Source organism: Haemorhous mexicanus, chromosome 1, assembly GCF_027477595.1.
Source record: "Haemorhous mexicanus isolate bHaeMex1 chromosome 1, bHaeMex1.pri, whole genome shotgun sequence".
Classification (NCBI taxonomy): domain Eukaryota; kingdom Metazoa; phylum Chordata; class Aves; order Passeriformes; family Fringillidae; genus Haemorhous; species Haemorhous mexicanus.
The window spans coordinates 105487283-105514775 of record NC_082341.1 but is presented as its reverse complement, the minus strand read 5'-3'; the positions used below and the strand labels follow the sequence as shown (position 1 = coordinate 105514775).

The 27493-nt window shown below is 40.7% G+C and overlaps 1 protein-coding gene across 2 annotated transcripts in view; it reads right to left on the bottom strand.

The window, feature by feature from the left end:
- The window catches only part of PTPN2 (protein tyrosine phosphatase non-receptor type 2), a 30675-nt gene extending 21191 nt beyond the window's left edge, over positions 1 to 9484 (bottom strand). Inside the window, exons 1-2 of one of the 2 annotated variants that reach the window (XM_059857723.1) lie at positions 9265 to 9484; positions 6617 to 6707 (exon numbers count right to left, since the gene is read on the bottom strand). In XM_059857723.1, coding sequence (XP_059713706.1) covers positions 6617 to 6707; positions 9265 to 9333 — 160 coding nt within the window. In that variant the 5' untranslated portion in view covers positions 9334 to 9484. The remainder of the gene's footprint in view (positions 1 to 6616; positions 6708 to 9264) is intronic. The other variant, XM_059857730.1, reaches the window with a different exon arrangement.
- Between the last annotated feature and the right edge of the window lie 18009 nt (positions 9485 to 27493).

The window sequence follows — 27493 nt, the reverse complement described above, 5'->3', positions numbered from 1 at the left end:
CTTCAGCCATTTGTCGGTCACTGTATTAAATAAACAGTATTTTCAGTTTAAAACTTGTACACAACTACATGCCAGAAATTGAGATTCAACTGACTGAAAACCTCCCAAAGCCCAACACCTAGCAGAATAAGAGGAGTAAATAAAAAATAGCAAGCTCAAATTGCTTTAAGAAACTTCAACATATCTCAGGAAGAGATGGAAGAGATTCCATAAGTAAACTGACAGCAGAGTGAATTATGATGCAATACCAGTTTTTAAAACTAAATTCACCTAGTCTGATCTACAAAACTCAATTAGGGCCCAGACTGCTGTTAAAATGCCAGCCCACCCATCCTTGCACCAAAAGGCTCACTTCCTTTAGACAAACACTTTGGACATTAGCAACTACCAAGTATCAAATTCAGCACAACTGCAATAGATGAACTCACAGCCAGCCTGTGCAGCACCAGGCTTATCTCAGAAATCCATAAATATAAACCTGGACAGGCAAAAAGCTGATGGCAATCAAAAAACAGTTAATGAATTAGATAGACTCTTGTTCTACAGACAACTTGCATGATTTATTATGATTCTGTATTTAACACCTTCCATGTGTTAAATGGAAGATGTTAAATTACCTTTACTAGGGAAAATTACCTTTACTAGGTCTTGATCTGCTTTTAAATTCTCTCTCATCTATCTGCTATTGGCAACCACCAAAGATGATCTTGTTGGATTTGAGAAAAGAAGTAGAACTGTTTTGCTGCTGCTGAAGCACTCAAATTTGGGGTTGTTGCCCCACCTCCCTTAGCTCCTAGCTTTTATATGCAGTCACATACAAACGTGCAGAGAACAGAAAAATGCTGAAAATTTATTTTTTATATAAAAGCATAAGAAATATATTGGGTTAGTCTGTTTTCATTAGCATTCCAGCTGTAAGGCAACACCATCTTAACTTTCAGGAGTCTTAAAAGATTTATGATACCCCTGCGTGAAGAAAAAAAAAATATTATCAAAGCCAAGACACAGCAAAATTAAGACGTGCATTTTAAAGTAAAATATATCTCTTTGTATCATTTTGCCAGGATAGGAAAGCATTACTTTTTCCTTTCATGTATCACTTTATCTGAAATGTTTCTACTGGAAAGAAACCAAGACCTCTGTAAATATTACATGTCATTTGCCAACAGGAAAAACTTAAGATCTTGTTATAGTAAATCACACATACCGGTACCAGTGTTCTCGGAAAGGTGACGCAAGCAAGCACTGTTAACAGTTTAATCACCCAGCGGCAGCTGCTGTACTGCTGCCAGGGACAAATAACTGAAGCCTCTAAGGAGGTTTCCTACTTTAATCCTTACATTCTCAGATTCATTTTTTCCCTTCTTACAAATTTTGCTTTGTAAACAAGACAAAATTCTCCAAGTTGTTTTTTTTAAGTTCCTTTAATACTAATTCTATAAAGGGACAGCCTCCCTCTCCCTCCCCAGTTAAAACAGAAGAGATCCTGCAAGTACTCTGGCAGACAGTCCACAGGACAAAAAAAAAAAACAAACCAAACCACTGGAATATATTGATTTCTCTTCTTTCAAGGGATGAGGTTCTTAAAGGACACAATGACCTAGAAACCTCATTCAAACCCTGGCTTGCTCTTCTGAATTAACTGAAGCAAGCCAGCTTTTGACAGTGAGTTAGCTGTAATATATTTCCCGTATGAATATAATTTCCAGTTACAAAGTACTTAGATTTATATGAATGATAAACCTATCTTTAAGATAAGATTTAGCTCGTGTGTTGCCGTGCCCACAGCAGCTAAAATACAGTACTGCTTTTCTGAAGCACTAATTCCCCTATTTCGCCAAACTACACAGCCTGAAAAGGAAGTGGAAACCTTAAAAATTATTCTCATTCTGGCTCCTGCACTGAGAAAAAACACTCCCAGAATGACCCTATCTGAGTAAGCAAATTCTGATTACCCATTTCCATTGGAACTCCATCCCATTGACAATACTTCCTATGCATCAAATAATGCTAAAACTTCTCAACGCTAATCAATCTGCTCACCTCTTGCTTAAGAGAAAATAACAGATCCAGTTGAAATCAAGATAAAAAATGTTTGGCATTTTACATCATGCAGTTCTTGCAGTTGGTTAATGAAAGGCTTTCATCATAAAACAAGTGTGTTTCTAGAACACTGTATAACTTCAAAATTATCTTTTATCCAAGAGATGTCTCTGGTCCCCCAAATATAGAGCCATTAACAATAGAGGAAGGAGAAATGCTACTTAGTGGATTAAAGAAAGTCATAAATAAAACATGCAGCCGCAAGCCATCCCAGTGACCCTGCCTAACCTTTCCGCCTACCAACAAATCCCTTCCATTTCACTAATCTAAATCTAGACTATCTGAGCTGCTAAATTATTAAAATTGCAATACTTTGTCACTAGACTTACAGTCTCAAGTTTCAGAGGTAGCCTAAGGCAAAGGAAAGGCAAAATGACTTTTCCTCACCATGCTGTCACTGGTTGTACACAATGAATGCCATCATATCAGTTATGGCCTAGCTCACCACTGAAATGTATTCATACCAAAATATACATGTCTCTTACTGCATAGCATATATACAATTGTAAGCAGGATTACAGGTAAAAATCTTAGGGCACAATGTTTAGATCAGCATGTGCTATAAAATTCCCCTCTTCCCCAACATCAAAGGTAGAAGTATCTCCAGACTCAACAGCAAGTTGAGTTTATTTTACAATGTTTCACGTGGTAAGATGTTTTAGAGAATCATTAGATAATGTCATAAAAATCACCAATGTCAGCTTCTACTGTGGACAAGAAATGCAGCAAGCTTATTCTGGGCTGCACATCTCCCTGTTCTCAGCACATACACTTGAAGCACAGGACAGAAAGGGAACAAAGATTCCTGCAATGATAATTAATCAGCACCATGTGTAAAACCATTCAAATCAGCTCCAACTCTGTTCCCTGTAAAGCACAATTCTCTTCATGTTCCTCTCCTGTACTCTATGCCAACTGTAAGCCTACGGCTGAAAGATCTGACACAAAATCTACTCAAGGCCACAGGAAGAAAACATGAGAAATCACTACCTTGCACAATCTTCCAAAAGCAATATGATCTATCAGCAAAAATGCTCAGATGACCCAGGTTCTTGAGCAACACACCATATTAAAAAGCAAGGCTGAAGAGAAAATTGTATAAACCCCCATCTTCCCTTCAAAAGCAAAAGGCAAAAAAAAAAATCCTGCCAGTTTTGCTGAGGGAATTTCCTTCTTGCCTGTAAATCTAGGACCTCAGCTCTAAAGGTGTTTACAGTCAATCTGAGACACTAGACTCCACTGATAAGAACTAAGGTTAAGATTTAGAAAAAAGTTAATTACAGAAATCTTTGGAGTTTCACTAAAATTAATAAAGAATAAAACCCCCACAGTTTACTTTCTTCTGTTAACAACGTTTTCTGAGAAATGGTTTCATCTGTCCGGAAACGACTGGCTGTCAAACCAAACCTATTTCAGATTAACTTCCTGTTTCAATACTATGAAGCCAAAATACTCCTCTGCCTATTCTAGACTAATACCAAACTATTAGATTGCTTTTTTTTTTTTCATCTAGGCAGTAATTCTTGAGGGCTTTTACCAAACCAAACTTAGATATGCTACAGATCTTTAGCCAACAAAAACGGACACTAACAAAAATACTTATGAAACAGGAAACACTGTGAAACTCAACCGTAATGGGCAGAGATGCTTAGCCTTTCCCAGAAAACAGAAATCAATTTTTATCTAGATATGTATGTAAGAGACAACTTTGTTTCAGTGTACTTGTCCCAAGTATCACAGTTGAAATGGGGCAAACCAACCCAAAATATTTTTTCCTGGACTCGTAATTGACGTATTTCCCATAAAACTGAACAACATTTGCACTTCCTCTTGCAGACACACCAGCTCAGATTTTAGACAGGCTTGGCAGCTACCACAGTTAACAAACCAATTTCTCATTGCTTTCGGAGAAATAAAACTCTTTCTTTAAAGTACATCTTTCAGTATGATTAAGTAGCTAGATCTTAAAAGTCCAACAGCTGGTTCTGAAGGCCTTTGACTATTTGAGAATATTAGCACCACCCGTTTTTCATCTAAACTGTTTAAAAGCAGTGAAATTTGCAAAGTGAAGGACAGAGACGTCAAGATTGTGTGAGACTGAGTTATCTCACATTTCTGCAACACCAAGTCTTTGCATACATGCACCACAATGACCAAACCATGCAGCTTTTATCCCAGCTGCTTTGAAATTTAGGCACTGCTACCTCGAAATCTTATTTATCATACAGTTCTTTTCCAGGCCTCTTTCTGCTCCTGACTCTCACTGTTCTTACTGAAGCAATTGAGTCATATTAAAAAATACAGAAGTAAAAATTCAGGAGGAATCAGCTAGTTCAAATACAGTGTTTTGCCATGTTACAAAACATGATACAGCTTTGTTCCTAGTACCCAGTTCTGCAAGCTATCTAGGTGGACCAATTCAAACCATCCTTCTTTTATAAATGCTAGAAACTGACAAATTCTTCATGAAATTCACCATCTTATTCAGTTCATTCATCATGTAATAATCTATGTCAGAGTGTAACAGAAAAGCTCTAGCCTTTTCCTAAGCCCAACCACTACTTCAATACTAGATTTTATCTGTCTCTCGGTTTTGCACTGGGTCCAGGAATTAATACAATCATTCATTTTTTTTTCTACTGGCTAAACATGCATTTCAGAAGCAGGTTTTGCCATGACTAAAGCAAAGGCGTTTGATGCTCCCCATGACTGTAAAAGGCATGCCTTTTACAGTGATTAAGGAAAATACTGAGCTCCACACAGCTGCAGGAGATGAATACAAGTCATATCCATAAGGTATTACTGGAGGCATTATTAGATACTACTTAAATAATATAATGTATTTTTATTTCTTTTAGAAACCCTGTTTTTAGAAAGAAAATGCACAAACAGTTTGAAAGTAAATCTTCACTCTCTTTACATAAATTACATTAATGTAGGGGACAAACAGTAGATAAATGCACAGATACAGCGTCTGACATGGAAATTGTATAGTATGTTAGACTCAGGACTAGAACCTAGGACTTCTGGGCTCAAATCTTATTTCTTGCCTTCTAATCTTACAACCCCCATTGCAACTTAGGTATGAAACAGAAATTGAATAAAACATCTATTTCAGCACTGGTAAGATGCTAATGCTGTGCTGCAGCAGGACAGCAAAGCTGGGACACCCAAGTGCCTCTGTACAAACCAACACGTGTCCACCCAAAGCCTGCTTCCATTTCCTGAGCCTGGTGGAAGTCAGCCTTGCCTCATCTGAGTATCTTCCTCAGCACTGGACACTCCTCCAATGGGATGCCATGCACACATAGCAAGGAGGCCATGCACTGAATTCCTAGGTTGAGCTCCATCAGCATGTGTGGGAAATAGATTTACAAAAAATTTCAGGGGGGGTTCAGCACCACGCCAGACTGGACCCATGTGGTAGGAATTCACTGTGCCAGTGGAACATCCTGGCAGCAGCCTAAGGAGCAGTGCTGCATCAGACCAGTGTGACTCAATCCAAGACCCTTTCTGTGCCATTTTGAGAAGTGCTATGCACATGCTGTCACCACAACTTTCAACTGGAAACAAGGAGCTCAGCACTTCTCCAAATCTTAGAATAGGTATTCAAATCAGGCTCCCAAGCGAAAAGCCCCAATATACCAGCAACCCTCCAAAAACTCTAGATCCATCCAGTAACAAGGTGGTTTTCAGGACCCTCCAGTATTCTGAGAAACTTCGTAAGGAACACATAAACATGTTATCTGTCCCAACTTTAATATACTGCAAAAAAATTTAAAGCTGTATAACTTTTTCCCCTATCTGTAGCTCACATATCTTTTTGCAATAATTTTGGCTTACAATTTCTGAAGTAAAATGCTGATGAAAAGAAGCCCACATCATCTCTGTAGCAGAGAAGCTGGTCTAAAAAAAGGTTTTTCACGTGAGACATAAGATCATTATGTCAAAAAGACCATTTTATGGGAATTAGCAGAAGTACAAAGCACTCCATACCTTATTTACTACATGGGCAAAACTGACAAAATTTCTAGCATTCTTTAAAGCAACAGTAGAAACTGAGTGGCATTTTTCCAAACCACCTTAAAAATGTGCAGAATCACTCAGCCCAAAAAGAAAACATTTCTTTTAGTCAAGGTGTACTAACTTAACCTCTATAATCATTTTTTACAACAGAAAGAGCACTATTAAACAAATCATTTCCCTATGAGAAAAATACCTCTAAAACATTACTCTGCAGCTCACAAAAATTTACCTATACAATAATACGCGATTCGCAACCATCTCTCATTCACCATTCAGCACAATGAGCTTAACATGCAGACTCTTCTCCCTCCTGTTAGACACATTTGCCTATGTGTTACCAAAAATTCCACATTTATCACAGGATACATGCCTACAGAAATAAACAAAATGTATAATTTGCAATGACCAGGATTTATCACCTCCAGTGTTGAAAGGGTAAGAGAAGGTCTAGTAAGTTTACTGCAACGACTGCAGAAAAGATACTCACATGGACTAACATCTCTGTATCTGTTTCGATTTCTGTTTTCTGGATATTTTGCAACTCTGTGAGGGTAGTCACTGGATTTATGTCGGATTTCCTTGAAAAGACAAAATAAATAATTGACTTATAGCCAGCAACCTGATTAAGATTAATGTTCTACACATACCATTAATTAAGCAACAGTACTAATAACTAACATTTTTTAAACTAACTTTTACTGCCACTAATGTCATTTTCACTAGGAAGATGCATTTCATTCATGGCCAAACTGCTACCATTTAGATCTTCCTACATTTGACAAGCAACTGATGCATCAGGATCAAAGGGCAAAAAAAAAAAAAAAAAAACCCTAATCCCAAAAATTTATTATGCTTACAGTTTACCTCAGAGCTGCACATTATCTCCCAAAGCAGTGAGGGACTCAGATGCAAGAGCAGTATCCTGCGGGCTCCTTTAAAGCAATTGGCAGCAATAAAACCCCAAAAATGTAAGTGGACCAGTTAATCATTTAATGGCTGCTATTAAGGGCCATAGGATTATTCCTGGTGGTTTGATGGCTCATCCCATCCAGCTGTAGTTAAATGTGAACCACGATGAAGAATTCTGGAGTCACAAATATCAATGGGAATCAAAGCCTGTTCTCCTCATGCATTAACACAAACCTTCTAATAACCTATGAGATACTCAGACTTACACACTGTTTTTAGGACACTACTGTTCACATGTTCTGAATGTTCTGCTTTATTGATTTCTTCCCTGAGTACACCTTTTCTACGACTTCAGTAAGATATACAGAATTACCTTATGTAGAAAACTGAAAATGGCCTTCAATGTATTCTGCTTTGTATTTATATCTCTCTGCTGATGCCACCTCAGCAGAAATGTTGCTCAGTACAGAATTAACAATATTTTACTTTGAATTTTCTTTCTGCTTTTAGATTATGTTGCTACATTTGATCATTATGTCCCAAAGGGCATTTAAACTTCTTACTACAACTGAGCATTCTTTGGTCTTCTCAATGTTCCCACTATCTTTGTCTTCAAACTTCCTAAAGAGTCTAGTCTATTCCCAGACAATGAACACAGCCAGAAAGGGCATCAGCGGAAATATATTGCACAAAAGAAAGCTCTAATATTTAGCATTGGTTGCATGACCTTTCTTTAAAATGTACTGCCAATCTGCAAAGAACATAAATCACAATGTGGAGCAGCAACTGCCAAGCACCAATACTTCACTTATTTGTATAAAAACCTCTTGATCTATTAGGTTACCAATTTTGATACAGCACACTGGAACTTCTCTTGTTTGCATGGCTGGCAAGCTTTGGGAACTTGCTCATGGAATGAATGGATCTGGCAGACATTCACACCCAAGTTTCCATGAAAGGTAAATTTTGTATTACTCAGTAACAGGATGCAATATTTTGTTTCTTAAAGCATCTGCACCATCAGTGGACAGAAACAGACCCATGCTTTAGTAAAGAAATATTAAAATAGCTAGAAACACTTATACAGTGATGGTGATGGAGGGTAGGCTTGCTAAAAAGAATTAAATTTAAAGAAATTTAACGACTAATTCAGAAATCAGTTTTCCCACATAATACCAGCCATCCCACAGAATCACAGCACATCCTGACGTGGAAGGGACCCACGAAGACCATCAAGTCCAACTCCTGATTCTGCACAGAATAACTCAAAGAACCATACCATGTGCCTGAAAGCATTGTCCAAACCCTTCCTGAACTCTGGCAGGCTTGGTGCTAGATCCTACTTATTTGTAGTACAGATATATCCAAAACTGCAATATCTGAAATACTGCAGTAGAGATATTGTACTTGAGTCACCTATAAATCAAATAAATTACTGATTTAACAGAGACAAAGCATAATTTGAAGTCAGTAAAGAAAACTCTGGGGTTCGGTTCTCTTTCCTCGTTTGTGAAATAGTGCTATAAAATACTGTGGGTTTAAATAACTGCTCTAGCGACACCAGCTGATACATAACGCCTTTTTTTGTGGAACGGACTCTTCTTGGAAGTTCTTAATCTCGTTTTAAAAAAACCTGCAAATACTGCATTTAATTTACTGGCACTCGCGCAGAACCCCCGCAGCAGACGCCGAGCTGGCCAAGGCAGCGGGAACGGGGGCTGAGGAACGAGCACGGGTGTCTGAGGAGCCGCACGAACCAGCGGAGAGGTGGAGGGGAAGAGGAGGGAGGGGAGCGCCGAAGCCTCGGCCGAATCCGTACTATCGGACACAGCTTCCCACACCGCCCGCAAGTCGCGGGAGCCCCAGGGCCAGAGCGACGGTCCCGGCTCGGAGCGGGCCCCGCTCCGTTGAGCCCCGGGGGCAGCGCAGACCGAGAGCCGCCGCCGAGCCCGCGCACGCGCCTCGCCCCGCGCCTGCGCGCCACCGCCCCCATCCCGAGTCCGCCCCGAATGCGCATGCGTAGCGCTTGCCCACGGCTCCGCTGCTCGCACCTGAGGGCGAGAGTCGTGTTGGCCCAGCGACTTCCGCTCTACCCGCTGCTGAGGCGGCGGCGGAGCGGAGCCGCACGCCCGGTACGGGCGCAGTCGGCCCGCGGGTCTCTCTCCCCCCGCCGTTCCTCCCTCCCTGTTGCTCTCCGGCTAGAGCCAACCACGCCGCTCGGCTCACCAGATAACGCGCCTGCCAGTCGTTCGTGGCGTCGATCTCCTGGAACTCCTGCTCGATGGCAGCGGACATGATGGCGGCGGCCGCCAGGGCACGCGAGCCTGTCCGCAGGAGGCCGAGCGGCGAGCCCGCAACCGCTCGCGCGCAACCCCCCACCTCACGGGAGCGGCGGGCGCGCACATACGCTCGCGACCGGGTGTCCCGCAGCCGGCGCCGGGCGCATGCGCGACTCTCGCCCCGCCCACCGAGGGCCGTAGAGATCACGCCTCCCCGGGACGGGGAGGCGGCAAGCACCTGGGGTGACGTCACTGGCCCGGCGGGGGGCGGGGCCGCATCCAGGTGTCGCGGGGGCTCGGCAGGGCTGGGGGTTCGGTCGCCAAATGGCCACCGAGCGTTTGTTGTCACAAAAATCACCGACTCACTTCGGTTGGAAGAGATACCCAAGATCATCGAGTCCAACTTGTGGCCGAACATCACCACGTCATCTAGACCATGGCACTTAGTGCCACAGCCTTCTTTAAACACCTCCAGGCACGGTGACTCCATCGCCTCCTTGGGCAGTCCGTCACAGTATTTAATCGCCCTTTCTGTGAAGAACTTCTTCCTAATGTCCAACCTAAACCTTCCTTAGCGCAGCCTGAGGACATGTCCTCTCGTTCTGTCACTGCTTGCCCGGGAGAAGAGACCGACCCCCACCTGGCCAAAACTTCCTTTCAGGCAGTTGCAGAGAGCGATAAGGTCACCCCCGAGCCGCCTCTTCTACAGGTTAAATACCCCCAAGCTCCTTCAGCTGCTCCTCACAGGACATGTGCTCCAGACCCTTCCCCAGCTTCATTGTCCTCCTCTGGGCACGCTCCAGCACCTCAATGTCCTTCTGAGCTGAGGGCCCAGAGCTGAGCTCAGTATTCAAGGTGCAGCCTCACCAAAGTGCGTGCAGGGGAACCATCACTGCCCTGATCCTGCTGGCCACACTATCGCTGATACAAGCCAGGATGCCATTGGCCTTCTTGGCCACCTTCACACTCTGCTGGCTCTCGTTCAGCTGCTGTTGACCACTGGTCCTTTTCCACTTTTCCACTTTGCAGCCTCTCCGCCCTCAGCCTGTAGTGCTGCATCGCTGTGCCGATGTCACTGAGCGGACACGGCTCCGAAGGCTGCATGAGCTCTTCCAGCCGCCGGCGAGTCCCCAGCCTGGCTCAGCGCCGCACCCCCGGCGATGTGCCCCGCCGGCAGCCGCTGGTTCCGAAAAGCAGAAGTGCGGAGACACAGACGCGTCGGACAGACAAATCACGGCGGGGCTCGCCGTCCCGAAAGCAGAAACGCCGTGTCCCGCAGCGATTGCCTCACTGGGACAGAAAGTCCCTTAGGGGGCGGCTCCGGCAGACGCTGGGCAAAGCCAGGGGTCGGGCCGGGTCAGAGAGGGCCGCGCTGCTGGGGGACACCAGCCTGGGGCCCCCGGGCAGGCGGAGCCCAGCACAGATCGTGGCTCAGCGCAGACCACTGGGTAACGCCCGGCGCCTTAAAAATGTGTGAATTAGTGCCACAAAGGGGAACTACGTGCCATCAGTGTGTGTAGGTATCTGAAGGGAGGGTGCCAAGAGCCAGGCTCTTCTCAGTGGTGGACAAGAGGCCACGGCAGAAACTGATGCACAGAAGTTCCACCTGGACATGAGAAGGAATGTCTTTATTGTGCGGGTGCCCGCGCACTGGAACAGATTTCCCAGAGAGGTTGTGGAGTTTCCCTCAGTGAAGACACTCAAGAACAGTTTGGACGTAATTGTGGGCAATGTATTCTAGGATGACCCCGCTAGAGCAGGGAGGCTGGATCAGATGATCTTTCCCAGTCTTCCACATTTTGTGGGAGGTGACAGCGCCTCCCCGCACCCCGGTGACAGTCCAGCCCTCGACCCCGCCGCCGCCGCCTCCTCTCCCGCGGGCTCCTGACCGGAACCTTAACTCCTGGCACACCCTTTCCCTGCCGCAGGGTCTCCCCCACCCCCAACACGGCCCCTCGCCGGCTGGGAGGTTTCCCTGGAAACGTTTGTATCTGCCCTCTCCCAGGCCCGAGGGCCCTCCGCCCTGCAGCGCGCCCCAGCCACTCCCCTCGGCTTCCCTGCTCGGCCAGCACCGGCCCCCGCTGCCCCGGGCCCCTCAGAGTGCCAGACACCAGGCACGTACGCACGGGCAGGGGCTGGGCCTGTCAACTATGGTGTGACAGACATCTGGAGGACGCGAAGGCGCCCAGAGGGATGGCATGGATCCAGACAGGCTCGAGAAGTGTACCCATGGGAACCTCATGAGGTTTAACAAGACCTAGTGGTCAGGTCAAACGCCAGTAACAATTTAGACTGGGGTCTAAATACATGGAGAGCAGCCCTGCCTAGAAGCATTTGGAGGTGCTGGTGGGTGAGAGGCAGGACATGAGCCAGCAGTGTGAGCTTGCAGCCCAGAAAGCCAACCACATCCTGGGATTCTGCCCCTCTGCTCTGCTTTTGTCACCCCCAACTGGAGAGCTGCATCTATCTTTGGAGTCCCGAGCATAGGAAGGACAGCAACCTGTTGGAGCAAATCCAGAGAGGGGCCAACAAGTTGATCAGATGAATGCAGTTCCTCTCTTATGAGGAAAGGCTGAAAGAATTGGGATTGTTCAGCCTGAAAAAGAGAAGGCTCAGGGGTGATCTATTAATGGCTTTCCAGTATTTGAAAGAAGCCAACAAGAAGACATGGATAGACACTTTTTAGAAGGGCATGTAGTGATAGGACAAGGGTGAATGGCCTTAAATTGAGAGTAGGTTTAAATTAGGTATTAGGAGGAAGTTCTTTGTTCAGATGGTGGTGAGACACTGGAACAGGTTGTGCAGAGAAGTTGTGGATGCTCCATTCCTGGAAGCGTTCACAGCCAGGTTGGATGGAGCTTTGAGCAACCTGCTCTAGTGGAATGCAAAGGGGTTGGAACTAGGGGATCTTTAAGATCCCTTCCAGACCATATGATTCTGTGATCTGCAGCCCCTGTGATAACCAGCATCACAATGCTGAGTGTGGCTGTGCCATCACTGTGGTTCCTCGTGTGCTGTCACTGCAGCCCCGCCACAGTCCCCTGCCTCCTGTGGGCCTCACCTGATGTTTAAGCACAATAACAAGAAGAAGCATTTTTTTTGAAACAGACTTTTGATTTTGAATACCTGTCACTGAATGCTGCTGCATTTCCTTTCTGCCACACAATGCTCCAAGTCCACTGGCTCTCATGCTTCCCCAAGTCCTGGAAGAAAAGCTGGAGTCTTGGACACCATGGGACTGTGTGATGCCTTTGAAGTACAGCAGATAGGACAGCATGGATCAGTAAGTTCATAACAAGTTTTTCCAACTAACTCAAGAAAATGTTGCACAAGATTTTCTTGAACTATGGGGTCAAGCTTTGAAAGCAATATAGGGAATGGCTTTCTTGGATTTTTCTGCCTGCACGACTGAGGCATGGGTCATGTCTGTAGTTCTGCAGGTGCTCTCTAGTTATTCAGTCTTCTATGTATGATCAGTTATGAAACGAGCTAATAAGAAAACATTTGTGAATTATGTTTGTGATGTAAGAGTACAGAAGAGTCCAAGTGCCCATCCTCAAGGTAATGATTAATTTTCATTTGAAATAGATTTCTTTTAATTCAATGAATAAAATTGTTCTTTACATCAGAAAACTTATGTTGCACAGCTGGGTGTAAGAAAGTAAAAAGGTACGTGGAAGCTGTCTGCAAAATAAGGTATTTTAATAAAGAAATTAAAATAGACATCTTCTTCACTGATTTTAGTCTTTGCTAGGCTTTTCCCTGTATATAAGCTTGCTGGTTGGTCTGGATTTATAGCATTTATGACATGATGTGCTTTTCACTTGTGCTTGTGATATTTGGGGATGTAGTTAATACTGGGACAGCAATATAATTATGTGGTTAGGAAAGGGAGTTTTATAGTAGCAGCTCCATCTAGAATCTCTAATGCAGATCAGTGCCCAGAGACATCTCATGGAAAGTTAAAAATGTTTATTAGTTGGGCTTTGGAGCTGGCTTAGAAAAGCAATAACTTGTAAACCAGGGTTTTTTGAAGAAATTGCTATTGTCCATATTTGGGTTGCTTTATTTTTACTGCAAATATGCTGGAAAATGCAGCACCAGTTCTCTGGCTTTTAGTATCTGAGCCCAGGATAGGCCCAAGATTACATTTCCAATGGTCTCTGAAGGAGAACTGTACATACAACATAAACAAAGTACACTCATTAGAAAATTTATTCTGCCAACAGTAACCTCCCATTCTGTATTAGCTGTGCAGCCAAGCCCAGATGAACTACTACATAAAGTCTTATGCCCTTGAGACCATGTGAGACATGCAAAGAGGGACAACATAGTTGCTGGAAAGTCTAGTATATTGTAGTCTTTCTGCCTGAGTATAAACACAAGCAAGCAATGTTTTTTAATTAAAATCTCTGATAATTTGAGAAGCTCATTGCTATACTGACAAAGCAGTCACCCCAAAGTAATTGGTATCCACTGCAGTTTTGATTTCAAAATTTACTTTGGTGCCCATGAAGACTAATTGAGTTAATTTTAAATGTTTTTGTCCAGTGACCTTGGCTCAACAATTATTTTAGTACCAGTCTGGAACAGACTAAGTGTTTGTTCCTCTGTGTGTACTTTTTTGGGTCATTCACTGGAACTACTTAAGCACCATTTATTGGAAATGATCTGGTTTGTGCTGCTTTTCTGAGAACCATTTTAGAGATTGGTAGATGAAGAACAAATTCTTCCCTGAGGTAGTTTTATTCACAAATACACTCCACATCAATTTTAATTGTTAAGGAAGAGAGCTGTAATGTGCTTGAGCTTGCCACGATGTGAAAGGAGGAGAACATGTAATTCCTGATTTAAGTCTTATAGCCCAAGGCCTAAAGAAGAGGATCCTCCTTCCCCGATGAACTGGATAGGACTTGAAACCCAGAAGGGCTGGACACTCTTCTGGCATCTGGTGGATAGTAGGAGAAGCTGAATGAAAAGGTCCAGTGGTCAGGATAAAACAGGTTTCAATTTTTGTGTGCATTTACAGTGCACTCATATTTCAGACTTTTGGAAGCTGTATTCCTTGCTCAAGTGAACGTTAAAATTCTCATTACTGAAAGTGGGTGTTGGCGCAAATACTTTTCCTCAGCTATATTACTGCTTTCCTTCCCCTGTCCATAATTGTATTCTAGCATACAACAAGAAGGGGGGGGGGAAAGAAAGAAAACACCCAGACCCCCATAGCAAACCCTTCAAAATGTATGTAGCAAAATGCAAATCATTGAAGCAGCAACAAAAGCAGAAGTGCAAGGGCCTCAAACAGATTTGCTTTCAGCTGAGGAGGTCCTTCACATTAGTCAGAAATCCACAACAGTGGGATCCTAATTTTCAGTGTCTGAAAAAGCCAGTTCTGTAGTAAGGTGATGGGATTATGGAGGAGAAGGGCAATGCAGCTGTGCCCAGACTATACAATTGCCTGAACTGCTGTCTGGAGTTCTATCTAGAAGAAATTCATAGCCAAGGAAGAAAGGAAATATCAAGAACTATTAAGGAAGTCTCTTTCACAGTCTAGAGATTTTTGCCAGTCTGTATGGCACTGGACTCCCATGGTGAAGCTGAAATAATTGTGGAGTATGAATAGAAAAGGGTAACTGGCAGAAGTGCTGTCACGAGTGAATGGACACACCAGCTGGCAGAAAAGGCCGCCAGCCAGGATGTCTGAGGGATAGAACAACTTTAGGCTCTGCTGTGGCTTTGTGAAACAGCCCTTCCAGCAACCTAAGCTGGGGTGTGCAGTCAGCCACAAAGCCTAATGCCTATGAGTCAATGCAGGGGGTGTTGAGTACAGCTACGGGAAGAAGAAAAGAGCCATTGCCAAGAGAAAGATGACTCTGAGTTACTATTTTTCTTGCTTGTAGAGAGGATCTTGCTTACTGGGGATGATTTGTGTACATTACTTGACTTTCTATCTCTCTTTCCTTTTCACCCCTAGCTACAGAGACATTTATTGAAATCATCATTTGCAAGTGAGGAACTCTTAATTCAGTGAGTGTGGCTTAGTGTCATTCCATGGTCCTTGTCAGAAGGTCAATTTTGCTAGAAATGGCATCTATAGTAACTGCCTGTAGCGGACATAGTTTTCATGTTGAAAGTTTGTTTGAAGATCAGGGGTTTCTTAGACTTAAAAACTGCCTCACAGACTGAATAGGGCTGTTCCTTGCTTAGACCATTTCTAATCTCACAGCTATTATTTCAAAGCATTACTTTGTATGATGGCATAATGGTTAACGAGCAGTTCTGGAAACAGCTCTGGAGCAGTTCTTTATGCTGGTCAGTGAGTCTTTCACTCAAGTTCTCTTACAATTGTGAAGTCATAGTATCATGATCTTGTAACTTGTTTCTAGCACAGATTCTGTATTTTAGCAGTTTCCATGCTTGATTATATGTATCTTCGTCAATATTCAAGCTTATCTTCCAAATTACAAAATTAAGGTAATTTTCTGAATTACAGCAGGAAAGATTGTGATGCACCAGACCACTGTTGTTTGCTAGGAGAAGTTCTGGTAAGAAAATACTGTTTTAGCAGAAGAAGACTTTCTCCTGAGGAGTAACAGTAAATGTTTCTATTATAAACTTGTATTCTCAGTTTTATGTTCCGGTTTTCCTTTGGGTTTCCCAGCATCAGACCAAAGCAATTGTGACTATTTTCACGGGTCTAACAATCTCTGAATTGTTTTTGCCTTTTTTTTTTTTTTTTTTTTTGCCCCAATTGTTCAAAATAAGAGTCTTCAGATTGTAATCCATGTTTGTAATTTGTACTCCTGCAGTAGACAACCTGATGTGCCAATATCAGGAAAGGATTTTCTTGTACTACTTGCTGTAATAGGGATTTAAAATATCTTATTGTTACCAGCTTCATAGATACTAAAATTTACCATGCAGTGGTGAGCCTTTAGCATTTATTACAATAATTACTTCTGTCTTTCCTGTGATAGCAGAGGTAGGTCTGTACAGGATTTGTGATATCTTTGCCTGTTTTTAAGTTGATGTTAATATATCGAATTTCATACAATTTCCCGTAGAAGCTTGTCCTCTTGAGATAATGAGCAGCCCTGTAGGAGCCACATTCTCTGAGTCACTGTTTTGATGGCAGAGTTCCATGAGTGTGTGGCTCGTTTTGCCTGCTGAGATGTCCTTCGGTATGTTATAGAGAACAAGGTGCTCACACTTGTGTCACTGTGGAAACTTGGGCACTGGATCTTGTAAGGACCGTGGAACACTACAGCAAAATTTGCATTGCTTCACTCACTTGGCAAGGCAGGACTGCAACAATCAATGCACCTCTCTTTTTACCTCCAAAGTAAATCAAAAAGCAAGGAGGAAAATAGATTTTGCCTGTAGGTGGCAAAGAGCCATGAAGAAATTGTTAATTTTTCAGGCAGTATGATCTCCTAACAAAAACAAATTAGTAGTGCATGTAAAATTTACCTTTCCTTCTTTAATTTGATAATGTCCCTTATAAAAATGTCTTTGAAATTAATCTACTAAAGTAAGGAGTCCAAAAAATCTGTTTTGCATAACTAGTATAATAGAGCTTTTGAATATATGCTATGTTTCCTTTGGTCCAGACATTTCAAACCTCTAATTCATACCCTTGTGGCATACAAATGGGCTATAACTGCTAAGCCAATTTGTTTGTTTTCTCAAAGAAAAGAAAAACTGAATGTAATGTACTCAAAGAAGGATCCATAACACGCATTTTCCAATTGGAATGCTGTCAAGGTCTTTAACATCTTATTTTAGCCAGTGGAACAGTTCCAGCAGTTCAAGTCATGACATGACCACTTACTGGAATTAACAACCCAGGGAGAAAAGTGCCCTTGTGCAGAACGTGTCCAGTATCAAAATAGGTGTATGAAACTCTCTGGATCTTTTACGTGTTATACATTTTAATTGCTTTTTTCTCCTAATCTCTCACTGTGTACAAAGAGACATCACTAAAAGACACTATTTTCCTTTTAAAAACCATATGGCACCCCTCCTCAAGCAGATCTCTGCAAGTTCTTTAGTGGCAGACTTTCTAACACAGATTTGCAGTAAGGGAAAAATGTTACAAAGAAATAAAGAAACAAAGTATGTTATTAAGGTTGCATTCGTCAAGAAATATCCCACATGGTCACTTCAACATCTTAGGTAGCTTCTAGCTCCCATTTTCTTTCACTAATTTTGGAAGCTCTATTCACTTGAAATGAATTTTCATTGTCCAAGATGGCTGCTTTCTTCATACCAGCCCCCTCTGAAGGACTGAGCAGGAAAGGTCAGGTACAGAGTAAAAACAAAGATGTTTGGAGTTTTTTTATTTGTTTTGTGCTCATCAAAGACCACCTCAGTTTTCCCTTCTGTTTTTCTTACTTAAGAAAGAACATTTAATTGAATCTGGTGACTAGATTCCTGAAAATGATACAGTGGGGAGGGGATTAGGAGATACACCTGCCATAAACCTGGATCTCCATTCCCTAAATTGTTACATTAACATGTATGTCATAATCAGAACAGTCCGGATTTCCCATTGCTTCTCAGCACATTGGTAATACCTTATGGATACTGTTTTCAGAAGTTATAAATGCACAATCTAATTTCTAGATTCAGAATATATTTTGGCTGGTAAATGCCATACAAGGAACAATATGCCAGCAGCAATGGTGAATGAGAAGTGGGATGTTTTATTTGTGAAACTCTGCCACATGCACGGTCTTTGTCCTGGAGTTTTCTCTGGGGAGCGTCACAAATCATGTGATGACAATATTCCTTTGCCTCAGAAAAAGTGGTAAGGATAACTCTCACCTAATTTCGAGAGTTTCAGCAGGAAACTCATCATTGGAAAGCAGGATGAGGCAGACAACGGAAGGAAGTGACTGCATCAGTCATTACAGCTAATTCTGTTGTCAAATATGGATCAACAGTGTGCAATATTACTACTGAATTTACACAATTCTGTCACAGCAAATGGCATAAATCCTTAATTTCTTTGGACAGGCGGTTCCAATGAAATAATGCAAGGATTACGTTTCTAAAACATAAATATATATGCTTCTTAGGGTGATTTTAAAACTTTCCCTTCTCTTTACCTCTCACTTTCCTCAGAGAGGAAGAAGAGGGGGGGTGCTTTGTTCACACAGAGGAATGAGTCATTAATAGGTTTGATAATTAATCAGATTAATGAAATCTATGCTGAAAGTTATAGCCCTCTGGTTACTCTAACTGGAAACTTAAATGCACAGCATTTTATACAATTGTTTTCCTAATGGGAATTTCATAGATGTGTACCTTTAAATCTACCATTCTAACACAATGTGATAGAAATTAAATTAGCTAAAATTATCAAGTGCTGAACTATATTTTTCTTGATAATTTAAAATATTTCTGTAAGAAGTAAGGCAGATAATTTTAATGATCATGCAAATAACTGCATGATTAACTCTTGGAAGTTTACTTCTTTCATCAGAATATAGCATTATTGGGGGAAAATTGAAATAATACTTTTGCTTTCACTAATCTGTGCAAGTCAGCAGATGGTAGTTAAGTAGTCTCTGTATACTGTTCAGTGTTCCATTTGTATGACTATACTTCGTGCATGATACTTGTGTATATAAATATCATCTGCTCCTGCTGTCCTCCCACAGCATGCTTCAGTGTACTGGGTATTTTCTTTGTATTTCAGATATCTCAAGGGCAGAGGCTCAGAAGAGATGCTCAGCACTTAGGGATAGTACATAAGCCACTCACCAATGATACATCTATCTGAAATAGTTGTATTTCATCTTGTTCAAAAGCATAATGGTGGGGGAAATACTGAAAAAGCTGTGTGGGTAAAAATGATGTGTTTTAGGCATATGCTGTTTCCTCTGCAATGCAGGGTTACCTTGGGCAGAAAGCAGTCGCTGACAATTAGTGTCACTGACTTGACCTTGGCTGAGAGGAGCATCCCCTGTACAGCAGTTGCTAGTTCGCCTCCACGATAGAGCTGTGTGGGAATGTTCAAAGCACCATGAATCCTGCGGCACGATGTGAACATTTCCTAAAATACCCAAGTACTTTTTTCAGCATGTTCGTATGGTGGATGCTCTCTCAGATTTGGGCTGTGTTTGCTTTGGCATGCGCCTTGAGTTTTCAGTTTAAATTTCTGTCACAACACAAAAATCTCTTATTCCTGTAAGGCCAACTAACCATGCTAATTTGTACAAGACTGTAGAAAAGAGACTTAACAACATGCAGACTTGATTCTTCTCTTGCAACAGTGAAATTTCAAGATTTAGAAATAATTTAATTTAAAATATGTTAACGTAAACTATGACCATACAGTACACACAAAAACATTCACAAATTATATAAATTCTTTGCTGCTTCTAATGATTCCCTTGAGTAATCTGTCCTCATAGGAGTTTCTGTTGGGAAGTTCTCCTTATTATGATTCTGATCTAACAGCATTGCTGAGTTGAGACATAAGATGAATAAAGTAGCTGGTGATTAGTATGAAGTCACAGTACATTTTCTCTTTAAAGGGAGTGCACCCTCACATCTGACAGTAAGGCATTTTTGCTAGTGAGAGTTTCATGGGCAGAGGAGAGCACAATTGAGCACAACAAGATATTTTCAAAATTTCCAGTGAATGGGAAATTAGCTTTTGTAGTCATGTGTCTTCCAGAAATTCAGTATGCTTCCCCTGGAATCTTGTCTGGGATTTCATTACATGTTCTTAATCCAGATGTTTCAAATGCTTTGGAAACAATGAACTATTATTATTGTCAGAATAAATTAATCACATTTCCTTTTAGAAATGTCAGAGGGAGGAGGAGTGCTTAGCACACCCCTAGGGAGCTTTTTGGTGTTCTCTCTACTGGAGTTTGAAACCTCCCTAGACAAATATGTTTAGCTTCTCTTAATGGTGGTCAAAGCAGAAAATTACTCTGACACTGCCCATTTAAAATTTGCTGGTATATATTATCTGGACTATATCCCCAGACTGTGCCTTAGTCAAATTTACTCTGTCTTGTTATGCCTCATGATTATATATAAGCTATATATAGCATATGACATCCCTAAATATGTGATTCCATATCTGTAACATAGTCTCCCCATGCACCTTGCAGAAATTTAATTTGAAATCTGAGATAGAGAAACAGGGTCTATTCTCCATAAAAAGAGACTGAAGAATCATCTAACAGTTTGAAAATCTTGGCTATGCCCTTTCATATATATTTCTTAAGTCTGAAGCTGCCTGTAGGTACAGCCACTTGCCTCAGCTGAGATTCCTGCTACCCCCAGAGCACATAATAGGTCCTTATTTCTTATGTGTCTTCTTTTAGATACACAAAAATGGCTCCAAGAATTATTATTTTGCTGGAAGACAGAAGTATAAGGATGGTTTTGGGATGGACCCTGAGTTTATTAAGCTGCTCTGCTTGTAGATGCAAAGATATGTTAATGTTCTGTATAGCTGCTTAAGTAATTTTTTGTTAGAATGGGTAGTCCTGTTGTGTTTGGGGAATATGTGGTTTTCCTAAAACGCTGATTTCAAAAGCTCTTTAGTCTATTATAGCTAAATAGCATTTTAATGAAGCATGTTTGTTACACTTACCAACAACAAAAGTATCAATCACTTGCTCAATGTAATGAGTAATAAGCAAGTTACTTTACCATGCTGTTATCATCCTTCAAACTGCATTTACCAGCTCTGCTGCGCTATAAACTAAGATTTGTATCAGACAAACATTTGGATATTACACCCTAATATAAATATTTATTCTTCTTTTTCCAAATGAAAAAGAAATTCTTGAAAGAAAATTATTGGTGAGCTTTCCATTTTAAATTTAGAGTTTTTATTTTATTTGAGCAGAAAACAGCAGGTATAGGCAATGCGGGCAGGTTGCCTATGGATGCAGCTGTTCAGGGTGGCACAAGGGCCCCAATAAAGAGCAGCCAAGTTCTGCTCTTTCCTCTGCCAAGGCCTTTCTCCTGTGGAACATCATGCATTTGAGCTGTTCAGATCACGTGAGCAACTGATCTCTACCTTCTGACAGCAAACTCACTCAGCCTATAGGTAATTTATACTTTTATACTGTAAGGATATAAGTGTTACACTGTATGTGTGTGTGTGTTTTATACTCACTCTAAGAGTGAGTATGCATCAGCAGCAGTAGCAAACCTGACTTTTTGAGCCAATCCTATTTCTGCCCCTTCCTTTGCCAGAGCAGCTGAGCCCTGGAAGAAGTGGAGGAGGTGTAAATTATGAGATATTTGCTGCTTGAAAGATGAGGAGTGTGAGCAAGGAGAGGAACAATCTCCTGAAACTAGAGACTGGAGAGCTGGGATCCAGTGACTGATGAAGTAGGTGTCTTAATTCTACTCCTGGTCATCCCAAAACTTGCTGAATGCAAAACTTGCTTCTACAACCTCCACGTTCTTTTCTATAGAGTCCAGCACTGCTGCAAAATTCAAATTTTCCTGTACATGGAGAAGCCTTGAGTCAGCTCCAGGAACCAGCTACTTAAAATTTTCCAATCTATTAAGCAGATCACATTAAGTTGTATGCTCACTTCAAATATGTGAGAAAGAAAAACTCCAAATAAAAGAAAAAATAATCTAAAGATATACCTGTAGTAAATGAAATTGTCACATTCAGAATGGATGGCATCACAATGTGTATTTGGCATCAAACACTATGTGTACTGTGGTGCAGCCCTGCTTTCTGTGGCACACCACAGCTGTGCCTCTGCCTCTGTCCCCACAAAGCAGGAGGACTGTCATCCTGCAGCTCCATCCATGGTGAGAGGTTGAAGAGGAAAGGCTGCAGCACATGCTCCTTCCCTCAGCACTGCTCTCCCCCTTCACGAGCAAACTGCTGAAGGAAATGGAAGTTGGCTCGTCTCTGAGGTCACTGAGAGGCTATGGAATCTACAAGGCAGAAGTCCTTCTTCAAACCCAGCTCACCAAACCCTGCGTGACCTCACTGTCCAAATCATTAAATATTACAGTGGTAACTGGTGGTGCTGGGAAATCTTTTTATAAGGTAGCGAAAGATTTGTGTTAGCACCCAACAGTAAAGGCATTAAAGGCTTCCTCAGCCCATAAACAAGCATACACAACCATTCTGTAAGCAACAGCTATAATAATGCATTTGATATTCTATCATAATTGTAGTCTGCAAAAATGATTTAACTGGTAACTTTGTCAGCATTTATACCCCGTTTTCTACTTCTGATGTTTCTTTCCACACTCCAGAACAGACGGAGGAAAGCCACCGCTGCTAAGTTTAGACTTTTCTGTCTGTTCTTACTGTGAAAACTCTCAGGGCCAGCTATTTTCTACTTTTTCTCCTACAAGCTGTTTCTATTTCCCAACTTAAGATCAGTAGTTTAAAGATAGCTCTGATGTAATTATACCATCTGAGATCAACCTTCATATTCATCTGTTATGAAGCCATCAGTATTCCCTTCCTAGCTGTCAGTTATGTTGCTTGTCAACTTTCATTCCAATTTTCCCTCACATTTCTTCGCACATTCATATGACTCAGAATAGTTTCCCATCCATAAACCACTTACACATAAAGCACCACTTCTGTTTCTCCTTAACTCAACTTTATGTGCTGCCACAGCTATACTTGATCACAACTGAGTAACTGCTTTGCTTGACTGTCATTTCTAATAATTATTTTGCTTACTTTGTCTTCCTTTACTCTTTTTTACATTAAGTGGTAAAACCTAATTTTATAGAGTTGGAGCTTTTTTTTTTTTTTTTTATCTTCTAATAGTCCTTTTTTTTTAAGATAAAACAGTAAGTTTTAAATCCAGTTTGGGACATTCTATTGAGTTCCTAGCAAAATAAATAACAGGTTCTAAGTGGAACTCTGCAGCAGCAACAAAGCAGGTTGATACATAAAGGTTCACTGCTCTGCTTTAGGTGCCTGTTTTACTCTCAGGTTACTCACATAAAATAATATTTTGTTAATAATTTCTTGCCATGATAGGCCAGTCATGCCTGGTAAGTGATCCTCTTAATTTTTCTTACTCTTCATAACAGTAATTGCTGATATTCTTTTTTTCTGAACAGGAATTCAACCCACATCTTGCACGCACTGCTGTGATTATGCGTGCTTTCCTCTGAAACATCCACCTTTAGACTTCCAGTTTGTATGACACTTTTTTTACACATACAAGACCACTTGCTAACATTTTCAAACTCTTTCCAAGTTTTAAGCCTCAGATTCTCGAAGCTAAGCAAATTCCTAAATGACTGGGTTTACCAGATTTTTCCCCCAAATCTAATTGCTCAATAACACCAGTTTGTATTTCTACATTGCCTTTATCTAGGACATATAATAGCAGATATCATTTTACTCTCTGTGAAATATTATTAATTGTTGTGAATCCCGTTTTTAAGTTAAGGAAAACATGGTACAAAAAACTGTGTGGATTTCACAGGGTCAGGCATGTCTTCCTTGCCAAAAATAGTATTTTTAAAAGGTTGTCAGGAATGGAACCTTTAACTCTACTGAAAGCTGTTTGCTGTTGGCATGATAATCCATGAGTGCCTGTAACAGACCAGCTTCTAGTACAGACATGACTGAAGCATGTAACAGTGGTAGCCATTTTAAGCAGGCTTGCTCACCCTCTATCCCATGCTCATACAAACATTCTTAATGAGTACAGTTCATTATTTACTTTATTTTTGGTAGGACTTTGCATTTTATAAGATCTCTCTCTACAGGCAAAAGCATCTTTTACTTGAAGAAGGTAGTCAAAAGGGAGAAAAGTACTAACTGTATTTTTTAAAATTCAAAGCAATGTCAGTTAAAGTAATTTTGAATATCTCTACCAATGCTAATACACTTAGACTGGACTTCCGGCAGAAATAAATTAAGTTATGAGGTTTTATAAAGTCAAATTGAGAACAAAATTGGCCTACTGTGTCAAAAGTGAAAAACTAACCTTATTATAGATGCTTTTACTTCTTCTTCTGTGCTGTGGTTCAATTTAATTTAATCAAGGTATAATACTGAATCAAAATGTTAAAAAATATGTACCAGCATTGTCATAGTTGTGTGATCTTCCTCTGCAGATCATTATGCAAATAGTAATGTTAAAACACAACTGTCTTTTCCACCTCATGCACACCATCACCACAAACAGAATATCTTTCCTTACTATTCATCTGTAAGAGGAAGTCTCCAGCGTTAGCTGGTAGCTGAATCCTGATTCACATCTCAGCTAACTGGAACCTGCAAACCTTCCTGTGGTTTCCCTGAGTTCCAGCTTGCTTCCCATTATCTTGCCATGTGACAGGAAGTGTTCTGGTTACCGTCAGCAGCAGATGCTTGTGCTCCCCTGACCTGGCCATGGTAGCTGCCAACCACTGCTGTGCCGTGGGGACTGTCCCTTTGGGCACCAACTTTACAACCCTCTGGATACTCTGGAAATGCAGCAGGGAGCTGCATTGCAGCACTAAGTGTCTTGCTTTCTAGATTTGTTATACCATTCAAAGGGTAATGTCTCACTAGGCAGTAATCTTGAATTTGTTATTAATTACACCTAGATTAAGATAAGAAGAAATTGAAGTATTTATTTGTAACAAAAGTTTCTATTAGACCTAGGTGAGGAAGCAAAAGGAAAATGCTCACATACTCTTCATACTATTTCCATCTGATTTACCATACTACCCCAGATGTCAAGACTTCTGTGATCCAAGATAATTTGTGTTCATGTTACATCACTGGAAAATCCCTCTTTTGATGTAGCATTTTAGCTTTTATAGCCAATTTTTGGTAACATTTGAAATCTTCCTGAAGAGGTCCAGAGAGATTTGATCTTATTCAACAAATTTTGTTTTACTTTTAATGCAAGAGATTCTCTGGCCATTTAAAAGAATTTAAACAAGTGTTGTTTCATTTCCCAGAAAATGTGAAACCTCTTCATTAGACTGGATGCCTTCCATCCTAACTGGCTGTCTATTTAATGACTGCTTGCCTTAACAAAGGCTCTATCTTGTCTTCTCATCCCTTTGCTAATTCTGGTGTTTCACTATTAAGTGTTTCCTCTATTGAACCTTAATTCTGTATCAGTCTTTCTACTAACTGAAAATACCAGCAACAATTGTCTACATGAGGTAAATGTATTTATCTCATTCCTGGGCACTGACTAAAACCAGACACCACAGTAAACGAAGATTCTGGGATGACAATCATCCACGTTTCCTGGATTTTTTTAAGTAAGTGATGATTTTGGACCCAGTTTCTAAATAAATCCAAACTGACCTAACTTGCTTTGAATCTAGGGAATGAGGTCAGGGGCTGGTTGTATCTAAAAATGGACAAATATTTGTGTATGTGTACATGTATTTAAAAAAAATAATAGCTATTTGGTTTTGATTTTCTTTTTTTTTGCTTACTGACCAAACTAAAATGTCAGAAATAAAGTCTAATCCTGACTTGAAGTGTACAATTTTTGTGTCTTTTCAGAGAAAACAAACATTTTAGGTCACAATACGCCTTTGGGATATATTTACATATTTGTATATTGTTTAAATGAAAATTATTGATGCTAATTATTTGTGAATCTGACAATTTTGCCCTGCTCGAACTATACCAATATTACTGGCTGAAGAAATAAACTAAACTTGAGCAGGTGAAAGATATTCATTTATTAGTTGAAATGTACTCAAGTCTCAACAAAACCATTACATTACTAAAATTGCAAAAGAATTGGGTTTTGACAGCTGAATCACTGACTGGAAACAATTGTTCTAAAAAAAATGCAGTTTTTATAAACATAGTCAGTGGTTTACAGTAAAAGACATTTCCCCAAATAGCTAAAAAAAATCGACCGTTCAGATACACTGTCACAGACCAAAGAACTTAAAAGTCAGCTTTAATGTTTTTATTAGGCACTGTCTCTCCAGCTGCTTGAATGAAGCAATAACTGAAGGTTCAAAGTACACGTCTCTAATTATGCTGAAAGATTTAAAAAAATTAAAATCTTCCTCCTTAGCAATCTAAATAGATGAATTACTACTATTTGTTTGGGCAGGGGGGTTGCCCTTCTTTTGTTTGTTTCCTTACATATGAGGATAGCATGAAAAAATTACTGTCTCTCTCATTACAGCACTGAAACAGTCACAACCACATTTGCCTGCTTCTATTGCATTACCTAAAATTTAGCCATTGTTTAGAAAATACTGAAATTTCCACTCCCAAAGTGATTGCATGTGATTGCAGGGGAAAAAAAGGGTATTTGTACTCCAGACCTAGAGCCCCGAGTGACGTTCCCTCTAGGAGAGGAATTGTGCAATACCAGTTCATCTTCAGAAATGAGAAAATATTAACCTCTTCCTTTCATTAACTTCTCATTTTTAAAAATGCTTTGCAAGTTTTCTCTTAGCTATAAATGCCAACTAAATTTCTCCACTAATATAAACAGGTAAACCTTAGATATCTAAATTTTCTTGACAGTTTTCTTGCAAATTCCTCTTTTCATCTCCAGATGTTGTTATCCATTGAGATTTAGTTCTGTAGTATTTAAAAAATATTTTTTTAAAACTAATATTGGCCAACTTGGACAAGAATGTAAAATCAGTTGGTGATTTTTCTTCCAAATTCTTCCACATTTTTGACCCTCTGTAATTGAAAGCAATTTTATATTTGCTGTATTTGGGCAAAAATATTTTTTTCAACATGTTAACTTTTCCTTACCCAGTATCACAAAAATAATTGAATCCTAGCATTTTAAAGCCATGGTGTACCTTCAGGTCCAAGTTTGTTGTAATTTAGCTTAATCTATTATTCTCTATTATAATTTCTTATCACATTTGGGTACCACCGTATGTACTCTTAATATAAGGCCTGCCAATGAAACTCATGCATTAGGGTGATAAATATTTGCATATTTTGTATGCAGGTTATGCAGAAAGAGCAAAAGGATCCCTCTGGCATGTGATAACAGCACCTCCATCAGTCCCTACTGAATGCAGTCTAGAGTTTGCAAAAATAAATGCATTAAATATCAAACTGTCATGTTTATTTCACAAGCACGTAACAGTTTCTTTATAATTCTGTGAAGAATTTGGACATCTCTGAACAAATTCCATTCACCGAGTGAACAGAAATTGAATTCTCTTTGCCATGAACATGAAAAATTTAAATG